The 12,305-nt window shown below is 43.5% G+C and overlaps 1 protein-coding gene across 1 annotated transcript in view; it reads right to left on the bottom strand.

Annotated features, from left to right (window-relative positions):
• LOC126484672 (sodium channel protein 60E-like) overlaps window positions 1-4,434 on the bottom strand; it is a 277,274-nt gene extending 272,840 nt beyond the window's left edge. The window contains exon 1 of the mRNA XM_050108265.1: window positions 4,214-4,434. Within this exon, the coding sequence (XP_049964222.1) occupies window positions 4,214-4,275 (62 nt within the window). The 5' untranslated portion in view covers window positions 4,276-4,434. The remainder of the gene's footprint in view (window positions 1-4,213) is intronic.
• Between the last annotated feature and the right edge of the window lie 7,871 nt (window positions 4,435-12,305).

The following is a 12,305-nucleotide window of genomic DNA, read 5'->3' as shown; positions in this document are numbered from 1 at the left end:
AGCGACAAGTCAAATAATCTGGTGGTGTGTGTACCGAAGGTCTTACAGTACGCACACCACAGTAACCCAAAACTTTAAACGCCTTTTTATCGAAACTATATTTTTTGAAATTGGCGTGAAAATTCGCTTGAGAACGGTGTATACGATTTTTATCGGAATCTAATGCCGACATGCTAAATTGAATTCTGTGTCAGCGTTCATACCCGTTTTGCGATATCTTCAAAAGTCTTCTTTCGGTGCACGCTTTTGTCTCGATTTTTTGGGCGAAGAAAATGACATTTGTTTCAACACGTCACTATTTTGTTACAGCTTACTATGTTTTAGTTATCTTATGCATGCTGATAGAAAATATAGTGGAAATGACACACACAAAATTATTTAGTTACATGTCCATTAGGAGGGATTCAGGAATTCCCGCTGATGATCAATGTTCCAGTTGCAATGGGTCCTTCCACCTGGTGCAGCGGTTACGGGAAACGTCCAAAATGATTTCTTAAAGACAAAAGTGTAACGAATGAAACTGTGTCATCAGATTTACCATTACTTTATGTCCTCCTTCAAAAAACACGAAATTCACCTATTTTTATGCGTTCAAAGAGGGATGCCCCCTTCACTGTGGAGCAGCGGAAGAAAGTTATTTGATTGGATGAGTCTTCCGTCACACACTGTTTCCAACTTCTAGCTGAGTTTATGTCTGGTGTACGCCGTTCCCGACGGAGACTGCTTGCTGTCGAGAGTGAAACATGGCTGACGTTCGGTGATGATTTGGTCAGACATATCGTGGTGTTCCATGAGCCCAAGGATACTCTGCAACGTATCATTACTGCCAGGGACTATGTGACCATTTTGGCTCACAGGTCCATCCCATGGTGCAATATTTGTAACCCAGCGGTGGTATTGTGTTTTTAGACGACAGGGCCATATTCTCACAGTTCGCTTCCCCAGAACAGGTTCTGTGAGGACGAGGATAAATTGTCGCATCTCCCCTGGCCACCAAAATCAACAGATCTCAATATTTTTGAGCCTTTGTGGTCGACTTTGAAGAGAAGGGAGCGTGATCCCTATCTCCTCCAATATCGCTAGCTGAACTTGTCGTTACTTTGCAGATGAACAGTGTAAGATTCCCTTGAAAACCTTATGGTAGCTGTATTTATCCATTCCGTGACGACTAGAAGCTGTTTTGAATGCCAGTGGCTTTCCTACACTATATTAGATATGGCAACGTGTTGTGCTTTTGGAGTTCCGTATTTTGCCCACCACCTGTCCACTGTCCCGTCTTGAGCCTGATGGCAACTGTTGAGTAGAAAGAATTCTGCGTATTTGTTTCCTGTTGTGGCGAGATATAGGTGAAGTTTGATAATTTGTGATAACTATATATGGTTGCTGCACCAAAGTCAATGGCCAGCGAATTGTAATTCACAGCTTTTTCTACGTTGATAAAAATTCTTAACGATGCAGGTTAAAGAGTTTTGAAGTTTTTAATCAGGCAGCAAACATCACAGGCTGATTACTTTGATTGGACGTAAATTCGATGATCATGTCCCGGTCGCATCCCTCATTGGCAATTAGAAACAAGTATGGACGATTAGTTTCAGTCGCTCAGCTCTGAGCGTGATTTACTTAAAACTCCTGTGCAGCGATTTTCAAATTCTACTGAACTGCTAGCAGCGTCGACACACCCACAAATTATGCACAGAAAAGATGAGTTAGCATGACGTCACAAGTCGTTCGCCGGAAACAACCTGAAACGGGTGTGTTCGATTTGGCGATGCCGTTTTTATGCCTTTCTGCAAGACTAGTTTAAGTCCAGCTGGAGAGAAAAAAACACGCTATTGCGTCGATAATTTACGACCAGTGCACATTTCGTTCATTACGCCGCGGCTCAGAAACTTTATGACACCTCTAATGCATTGGAATTTTATTAAGTACCAATCCACATTTAGATTTTCCTGAATTTCCTGTGTTTCACCTCAGGTGCTTGACCTACAATGAAACTTCAAATCTATCTCTCTTGAGTCGTACAGGCTTTGCGTCGAATAATAAAAGAAGTAGCTTAGGATTCACTACACTTTGAGTTGAGTAAAATAAGCACCTACGATTAATAACAGCAGCTGCTGTCAGTATTTCGTTTTATAAAAATGTCAATCCTACTTTCATCAATATTCCAACGACAGACAGTTTCTTCGTCAGTTAAATGTTCGATAGGTCATTAGCACGATTTCTATAGAAATGACATGGACATCGTCAATTTGCAGGCAAGGCATACTTGATTTGTTTTGTGAATATGACTATATGCTGACCATTTACAAATTACAATATAGTACAGTTGTTTAAATTTAATAAAATGAACGTTTTAGTCGTGGTCACTACTCATGTTAAAATTTAAAAACAGATATAACAACAAAATGAACACATTTTTCCACGGTACTTCACATGCTACTAGCGTTTCATTAAACATTCCTCTGTGTCAGTCATTCCGTTCCTACTAATACTGCTCCACCCGTTAACTCTTACCACTTCAATGACGCTTATTCAGACCACGTTATGGTTTTCTTGTTAGCAGAAATTCGAAGTTTATTTCCGATTGCTCCACTGTACACACATTTTTGTCCTTTCTGGATTCCTTTGTTACGTCTTGGCATCGATCTTTTAAAGTTTTCTGATGTTTGAAAATATTGTTGCTTATTTTCTCTTAGGCTATAAGGATATCACTTTAAAAGTACAAGCGTCACACAGGTGACCCACTTCTTTCAAGTCCAACTTTTTCTAAGGAGGTTTCTCGTTTAGAAGAGAACGGCGTGTGTAAAATCTTCTTCCATCAGGTCGACAGTATTACAAGTTGGGGGCCATGGTAATCTGATGAACTCATCTAGTTTCCTAAACAGGTAACAATCCCTGAATAATGAACGACAGCTCGAATGTAACTTGATTGCTCACCGAATTTTGATTACAGTGCACCTGAAGCGGATATATCGCATGTTTAAACGAGATGTGTAAGATACAAAACCAGAGAGCAGACACACTAAACGAGTATCTCAAAATTGCTTATCACTTCTCACTAAGGTTAGTACTAAGTTATTTCAACAATCAAAGTTCTAAACGTTTTTGTAAATATTTTAGACTCTGTAAAAGGTAATTTGATGTTCATTCAAATTTTTACATGTTACCTAGGTTTAACTTCAATGGAAAAATGTTCAGTTTCTCTATATCCATGATAACAAAGTGTATAGTCATTAAGTTTATATGTCTTTTTAATAAGTGAACAATGAAATAGAGGTACGAAGAGTTTTTTTAGATTGCTGATAGATGGAAAGCCCACTGCCTAGAATTAATGAAGTCTATTAGATCAGCTATGTTTGCAGTAGATTAGTTTGTGATTTAAAACTGAAGAGACTTGTTTTGCCTGCATATTTTCCTTCACTAATGAGCTATGAAATAATTTTTTGAAGAAACTCAACATACAGTAACATTATTTTCAGAATACGTAAATGTGTTATAAGAATTATGTCTTATGTTAGTTTTAGAACATCCTGGAGAGATTTCTTTAAAAAATTTGGCGCTTTGACAACTGCTTAACAGTACATATTAAAAAATATCTTTTATCATTCACAACAGTTTTCTTTTTTCAAAGAAATAGTGAAAAGTGTGGTTATAGCAATAAGATCAAAAACAGCCTATACATAGACTTCAAGGGCCTGCCACAGTATATCAGATGTCATGTGGGTAATGTGGTGGAGTTTAGGACTGAATCGAAGGACCTTGTGTTGGAAAATTCCTCCCACTGCACTGAAGAGCATCTTCACAGAAACTGTTAATATTATGTGTTAGGTTATTTTGTATGTAGCGTTAGCACAGTATACAAAAGTCTTTCGTAGTGTTAAGTCATTCCATCGTATTGCACTTACATTAAATATAATGTACATCTTTGACTTCTTCCCACATTCCAGAGATCACCCTTAGTGGGGTTTGTTGAATAATGTGCTGTAATGAGAATTAGTAAAAACTGGTATTAGTTTACACGAGAATGTTGACCTCACGTAACTACTGTTTGTAAATGTATGTAACAGAAATAAATTGTGACTGTCCAGTTGCTTTTGACATTTTTGTAGGCACTACAAAAGAAACCCAGCTTTTGATATCGCAGTAAAAAAACCATAATTGATACGAAACCTGTTTTGTCATGCAAGAGAAGTAGCCAAGGGCGTTCACTTACTCGGCCTCCTCTACGGTCTCGGTCATGGCAAGGAAGACACAGTTGAGCAAGATGGTGGCCATCACCACGTAGTCGAAGTACTGGTTCGTGGAGAGAAATATACACGTGCGCCGGAACGAGTTCCACGGCGAGAAGATGAAGAACGAGTTCGTCGCCGTGAAGCGGTGGATGTAGTTCTTGCGGAACCTCTTGGAGACCACGCAAAACGTCTGAAACAAAAAGACAAAGCTGATCAGTACGTCTGTAAGTACATTTGAAGCTCATACGCAAGTTGCTACTTCCGTAATTGTTAGAAAGAAATATGAACCCATACTTTCAGGCGCGCATCTCGGAGCGAGATTGAAATCAACTTGTTTGTTGCGATATTCAAGGTCTACTCCACCACTAACAGCAACGAGACACTCGCAAAAAAAGAAGTAACATACGTCTGTCGGGAACTTGTACGAAATCGTGATGCATTTCTGTAGGCCCAATGTAAGTCCAGCCTTGAACAAAAGCCACCCTATTTCGTCGGAAAAATTACTACGAGAGCTTTTCAGAAAGTAAGGTCCAATCGGGCGCGAAATGAAAACCGATGAAGCTTCGCACAGATGTATTGGGCAACGTCTCTTAGAGATCGCATTATATCACTCTTTTCAGTTCCGAGCGCACATTGAGAACGTAAAGACGCCTAGGAAATAGGGTCTCCCAACAATTATGAGGGTCTGGTGAACGATTTCGCCTGTAACGCAGCCCACGTAACATAACTGTCATGCGTTTCCTTCTTCCAATTCTCAACCGCACTCTGCAGCGGCAATGAAGATGTTCCTGCAGCGTTTTAGACAGGAAGTGTTTGATCGTCAACACAGCCAGTAATTGACTCCCCCTGAGTTTCATCTTTGCTTACCTGAACCGCTGGCTATGAAGAAACATTTTGGCACAAACAATGAGTTGTAGACTAGCGTAGAAAATTGGCGGAAAGCGCAGATGGCTACCCTCTGTGACGAGGGTATTGGAAAGTCGACACAACGCTACGACAAATGTCTAAGTGGAGCGGCGAATGTGTAGAGAAGAACCTGGAAGGTGTAGCTAACTGTTGCAAATAAAACATTTTTGATTTTTACAGCGGTTTCCTTTGCGGCCGATCGGACCCTTACTTCCTGAATAGCCATCGTAGTATGCCCACCACCAACACTTCTCTCATTCATTATGCACCATACCAGTAAATTTTATGATTTTTCTTAAAGCAGTGACATCGCATTGATGAGGTTTCCAGATTTAGATTTTCCGCGTTGCGTACAGTTCACCTCAGAGACACAATCTTCCCTTTTGCGTCAACTAACCACGGCTACATTATACAGGAGATTCTTCGAATTACCTCCCACACATTCAAGACAAATGGTTCATCCCAGAAAGAGCTGGGTGCGTGCGTGGCTTAATAAACATTAAACTTTTCCGCCCATCAATGTCAGGTTGCGGTGGTATCTGTCGATGACGTAGTGGGAACGCGTGAGAAACTGTTTCGAACCGGAGTAGTACTGGACCCATATTGCATTAAGCTCGCTCCAAAAGAGACCCTAGAACACCGTTTCGTGTTAGTCACTCAAAATGTGGTCGTCGATCCGTAAAAGACTGACTACCTGCGTGTCAACGTCAGCAATATCACAGGAGTACAGATTACGACCAGTCTGGGAATTCTATCCGACTGCAAAGCGAGACAGCTGTCTGTGGTTCGTGGCTCATTTCGTCTCTTACGTGCTTATGATTTCAACACTGGCGACAATGGTCCTTAGAGACTATTTCATTCAGCAACACTGGTCGTAAAAACTAGTTGCAACAAAAATATAAGGACTTCTTGTGTCATTTTCTAGAATCATTTCCCAGTAGAGTGGACTGAAATTCTAATACAAGTAATTTTTTACTCTTCGAGGAGATTAGTTCTGTTTTCTTTTTTTCTATCTTTTCTAAGAAGAAAAGATTTAGTAGCTGTCATGAAGAGTGTTTGCACATTGTGTTTTTTTTCCAAAATGTTTTAATTGGGTTTTCAAGAAGAGTTGCTATTGGTTGTTTTTCTTGTTGTTTTACAGAGAAACCCGCAGTAACACCTTTCCACCAACTAATAACGTTTTTTGCTATCAAGACGAGATACATTTATTTTTGTTTCAACAAGGAGTTTATATTACTCTTTTACACGAAGAAGTTATTTCTTTGTTTTAACGAAGAAGCCCATCTTCTACCAGAGCGCGGTTTCATTATTAAGAAGAGTTACTCAAACACTCCGGAAGACGCTTCAGAAAAAATGAAAAAAATATAAAACAGTAGCGTAGGTCATAAATTCATACTTACGCCACGACGTTCGTCTCGGATGTCATAATTTCGAATCCTGGTGAAGTAAGTAATTCTGATTGGATCGGACAGGGGAGGTGAGATAGTGACGTTTAGTTCTGATCACCACACACTGTAGCTGTGTGCTGAAATCAATTCCAAGTCTCCGAAGCGTGTGCCACCAAACGATAACACGATACGTCAGGGCAAACAACATAGCAGCTTTTGCAGCTCCAATGAAATCATTTTAAGACGAATGTCATTAGAAACCCTTAATGAAATACACTCCTGGAAATGGAAAAAAGAACACATTGACACCGGTGTGTCAGACCCACCATACTTGCTCCGGACACTGCGAGAGGGCTGTACAAGCAATGATCACACGCACGGCACAGCGGACACACCAGGAACCGCGGTGTTGGCCGTCGAATGGCGCTAGCTGCGCAGCATTTGTGCACCGCCGCCGTCAGTGTCAGCCAGTTTGCCGTGGCATACGGAGCTCCATCGCAGTCTTTAACACTGGTAGCATGCCGCGACAGCGTGGACGTGAACCGTATGTGCAGTTGACGGACTTTGAGCGAGGGCGTATAGTGAGCATGCGGGAGGCCGGGTGGACGTACCGCCGAATTGCTCAACACGTGGGGCGTGAGGTCTCCACAGTACATCGATGTTGTCGCCAGTGGTCGGCGGAAGGTGCACGTGCCCGTCGACCTGGGACCGGACCGCAGCGACGCACGGATGCACGCCAAGACCGTAGGATCCTACGCAGTGCCGTAGGGGACCGCACCGCCACTTCCCAGCAAATTAGGGACACTGTTGCTCCTGGGGTATCGGCGAGGACCATTCGCAACCGTCTCCATGAAGCTGGGCTACGGTCCCGCACACCGTTAGGCCGTCTTCCGCTCACGCCCCAACATCGTGCAGCCCGCCTCCAGTGGTGTCGCGACAGGCGTGAATGGAGGGACGAATGGAGACGTGTCGTCTTCAGCGATGAGAGTCGCTTCTGCCTTGGTGCCAATGATGGTCGTATGCGTGTTTGGCGCCGTGCAGGTGAGCGCCACAATAAGGACTGCATACGACCGAGGCACACAGGGCCAACACCCGGCATCATGGTGTGGGGAGCGATCTCCTACACTGGCCGTACACCACTGGTGATCGTCGAGGGGACACTGAATAGTGCACGGTACATCCAAACCGTCATCGAACCCATCGTTCTACCATTCCTAGACCGGCAAGGGAACTCGCTGTTCCAACAGGACAATGCACGTCCGCATGTATCCCGTGCCACCCAACGTGCTCTAGAAGGTGTAAGTCAACTACCCTGGCCAGCAAGATCTCCGGATGTGTCCCCCATTGAGCATGTTTGGGACTGGATGAAGCGTCGTCTCACGCGGTCTGCACGTCCAGCACGAACGCTGGTCCAACTGAGGCGCCAGGTGGAAATGGCATGGCAAGCCGTTCCACAGGACTACATCCAGCATCTCTACGATCGTCTCCATGGGAGAATAGCAGCCTGCATTGCTGCGATAGGTGGATATACACTGTACTAGTGCCGACATTGTGCATGCTCTGTTGCCTGTGTCTATGTGCCTGTGGTTCTGTCAGTGTGATCATGTGATGTATCTGACCCCAGGAATGTGTCAATAAAGTTTCCCCTTCCTGGGACAATGAATTCACGGTGTTCTTATTTCAATTTCCAGGAGTGTATATACCACAAGGTACCATTTTCATTCGCATCGGCACACATAATCACGTAGAAGTACACAATAGAAACAAAACAGTCTGAAGTAACTTTGTAAGCGCCTAAACTTTTCTAACTGCGGCTGTGCCTGGCTCATCACGGAGGAGAGAGAAAAACAACAGAACGAGCCAGTCATCGTTCATAGAACATTTTTAGAAGATGACTGACAACAGCCGTTAAGTAATGCATAAAAGGTATATTTGAAACATCAGCTGTGCTACCGGATTCGACGTTGGACTATCTTCACTGATGAAGGGTTAAAATGATTTAGGTCACTATATTGCATTAGTCATTACTTAAAATGTGTAGTGTATGTAAATATATGACACAGGACTTTAAAAGCAAACATCCGAATACTAAATGTATACAGAGCAGTACTGCTGCTTTAGAAGTCCTGTGTCATTTATTTACATTCATGGCATGCACTACACATTTCAAGTAATGACTAATGCAATATGGTGGCTTAAACTATTTTAACCCTTCATCCTTGAAGATGGTCCAAGACCGAAACCTGTAGAATTTGGGTTTAAAATGAAAACAGCTGATGCTTCAATTATACGTTTTATACATCCTTCATAGACATTACAGTCTTCTACTGTACAACTTGTGAAGAAGGTGAGGCACAGTACAAAATGTTAAAACCAGTGCTACATTAGCATCATCTTGAATTGAAACTTCTGCGTCCAATGGGGCACACAGGCTCCACGCGATACAGCAGTGTCATTAGGGTTACCTACTCATCAGGCGTTAAGCGGTGCGATGATGTACTGGTAATGCCGTAGTTCCGGTCTGGTCTACAGACAGCGACAACTTTGCCGCCCTGTTTTGCATCGCCTGTCACGTAAACGGAATTAGACCGTTGCTAGGTATTATTCCGTGCACGGTGTACTTATGTGGACTGCACGTCCCGAGAAACAGAGTCGACCGGAGAGACAATCAGCGGCTCTACTTCCGGAGTCGACACCCAGCTTTCTAATTATGACGAGCGCCAGCGGACAACTAGTCTTCGACGGCCACAGCTCGTCCACCAGTTCAACGCTTCGGCACTGAACGTAGAAGAATATGTTGCAAGTATCTACCAACCGGATAACAACTTTGATTTAGAGTGATACTTCTCAAATATGGTATCTGAGGTGAGATCCCTTCCAAGTAACAGTTAAATCTATACTACCATATAAAGACTAGTCGTTTAACGGTGTTACCAAAAATCTCGAAAAGATTTACTTCATATTTTTACACGATAATTTAATCAACATTCGGACGAACATAGGGTATATATTTTTAATACATAAAATACATAAGTGAAGTGACAACAGTCGTGGGACACCTCCTAATTTCGTGTCAGACCACATTTTGCCCGGGGCGGGACAGCCACTCGACGTGGCATGGACTCAACAGCTCATTGGAAGTCTCCTGCAGAAATAACGAGCCGTGCTGTCTCTACGGCCGTCCATAATTGCGAAAGTGTTGCCATTGCAGGAGTTTATGGATAAACTGACTTCTCGAGTATGTCCCATAAATTTAAGTGACCAGACGTCCCGTTTTGAATGGGACAACAACGTTTTTAATGGTTCAAATGGCTCTGAGCACTATGGGACTTAACTTCTGTGGTGATCAGTCCCCTAGAACTTAGAACTACTTAAACCTAACTAACCTAAGGACATCACACACATCCATGCCCGAGGCAGGATTCGAACCTGCGACCGTAACAGTCGCGCGGTTCCGGACTGAGCACCTAGAACCGCTCGGCCACCACGGCCGGCTTCGAGAATTTGATTCCATTCTCTCAGTGACTCAGTGACAGCCGGAGTGCGATGTGCATTGTTTCGGCAGTTCCGAGAGAGATTCAAGATGCCAAAATGAAGGTGTGTGCTCAATGTGTTGCAAGAAAACTAAATAGCTTAGGCTATGGCATAGCACTTGCAATTTATCGCAAGTTAATTTAAAATACTCTATAATTATGCATAAACCAAGAAATACCAAGTGTTTTTTTTTTTACTTACACTTCATTTTATATTGTAGATACACATTCATATACACTCATGTTCATAAATTAAGGATAATGCTGATGCATGGTGAAACAATGCTCTGCTGGGCGGTTTGCGAGTTTAAATCACCTCGGGGTAGAACATATATTGATGACATTATGAGGCGTAGAATACTAGGGCGACTGGAGGCTGGTCAAACACAGCAGGTCGTAGCACGGGCCCTCCGTGTGCCACAAAGTGTGATCTCAAGATTATGGCAACGATTCCAGCAGACAGGAAACGTGTCCAGGCGCTACAGTACGGGACGTAGACAGCGTACAATACCACAGGAAGACCGATATCTCACCATCAGTGCCCGCAGACGGCCACGGAGTACTGCATGTACTCTTGCTCGGGACCTTATCGCAGCCACTGGTACAGTTGTCTCCAGACACACAGTCTACAGACGACTGAGCAACATGGTTTATTCGCCCGGAGACCTGCAAGGTGCATTCCACTGACCACTGGTCATAGGAGAGCTCCTGTTGTCAAGAACACAGTACATGGTCATTGGAACACTGGTCCCAGGTTATGTTCACGGACGAGTCCAGATATAGTCTGAACAGTGATTCTACTGGGGTTTTCATCTGGCGTGAACCAGGAACCAGATACCAACCCCTGAATGTCCTTGAAAGGGACCTGTATGGAGGTCGTGGTTTGACGGTGTGGGGTAAGATTATGATTGGTGCACGTACACCCCTGCATGTCTTTGACAGAGGAACTGTAACAGGTCAGGTGTATCGGGACGTCATTTTGCACCAGTATGTCTCCCTTATCAGGGGTGAAGTGGGTCCCACCTTTCTCCTGATGGATGATAACGCACTGTCCCACCGAGCTGCCATCGTGGAGGAGTACCTTGAAACAGAAGATATAGGGCGAATGGAGTGGCCTGCCTGTTCTCGAGACCTAAACCCCATTGAGCACGTCTGGGATGCTCTCGATCGACGTATCGCTGCACGACTTCAAACACCTACGACACTTCAGGAGCTCCGACAGGCACTGGTGCAATAATGGGAGGCTATACCCCAGCAGCTGCTCGACCACCTGATCCAGAGTATGCCAACCCGTTGTGCGGCCTGTGTATGTGTGCATGGTGATGATATCCCATATTGATGTCGTGGTACATGCGCAGGAAACAGTGGCGTTTTGTAGCACATGTGTTCGGGACGGTTTTCTCAACTTATCACCAATACTGTGGACTTACAGATCTGTGTCGTGTGTGTTCCCTATGTGCCTATGCTATTAGCGCCAGTTTTGTGTAGTGCCACGTTGTGTGGCACCACATTCTGCAATTATCCTTAATTTATGAGCATGAGTGTAGAAAACGCAGTCCGATTCTGATGTTCATTGCACCATTTGTAACGAGTTTTGCGTGTGTCATGGAAGGATGAGCGACAGTGAGCAACATCTAAACACAAACAAACATAAATAGTCAGAAATTTGTGCTGCCTCATCCAGAAATGTAATTTCATTTCTCCTGCGAAATACACCAACAGACCGTGAACTGCATTTGCTTACCATGTGGTTGAAGAAAATCAAAGTTTTCGCTCAAATGACTGTGCTTCGAAACTAGTAAGAAATTGGTTCGAACAGACATTCCCTTGCGGTCGCACGAAGACTGAAGCCACTCATTCTTGTGAAATGTTAAAAAAATAGTCGCAGGAAGTCAGTTATGTTACAGAGTGTACAGATGCTTCGAATCACGGCGAGAAAAAGATTTTTCCTGTCATCATTTGATATTTTTTACCGCTATAGGGTGTCCGTGTCTGACTTTTGGAACTAGATGAACGTCGCAGCGAAACAGCAGGCATTGTTCCCGATTATCTGACTGATGTGCTTGCAGTAATCAACCTACATAGTAAAATAATCGCATTCTATGGTGATAATTCCTATACTACATTTGGTGAGGCAGCACGTAAAGCAGCAAGAAAGTTTTTCGCAAACTAAGAAATGGTATTGAATCGTGAAATCGTTGGGATCGGGTGTGTGCACATATAATGCACGACACAATTAAGACTGC

Source organism: Schistocerca serialis, chromosome 6, assembly GCF_023864345.2.
Source record: "Schistocerca serialis cubense isolate TAMUIC-IGC-003099 chromosome 6, iqSchSeri2.2, whole genome shotgun sequence".
Lineage (NCBI taxonomy): Eukaryota > Metazoa > Arthropoda > Insecta > Orthoptera > Acrididae > Schistocerca > Schistocerca serialis.
The sequence above is the reverse complement of the archived record's forward strand: the minus strand, read 5'-3'. Positions and strand labels throughout refer to the sequence as shown.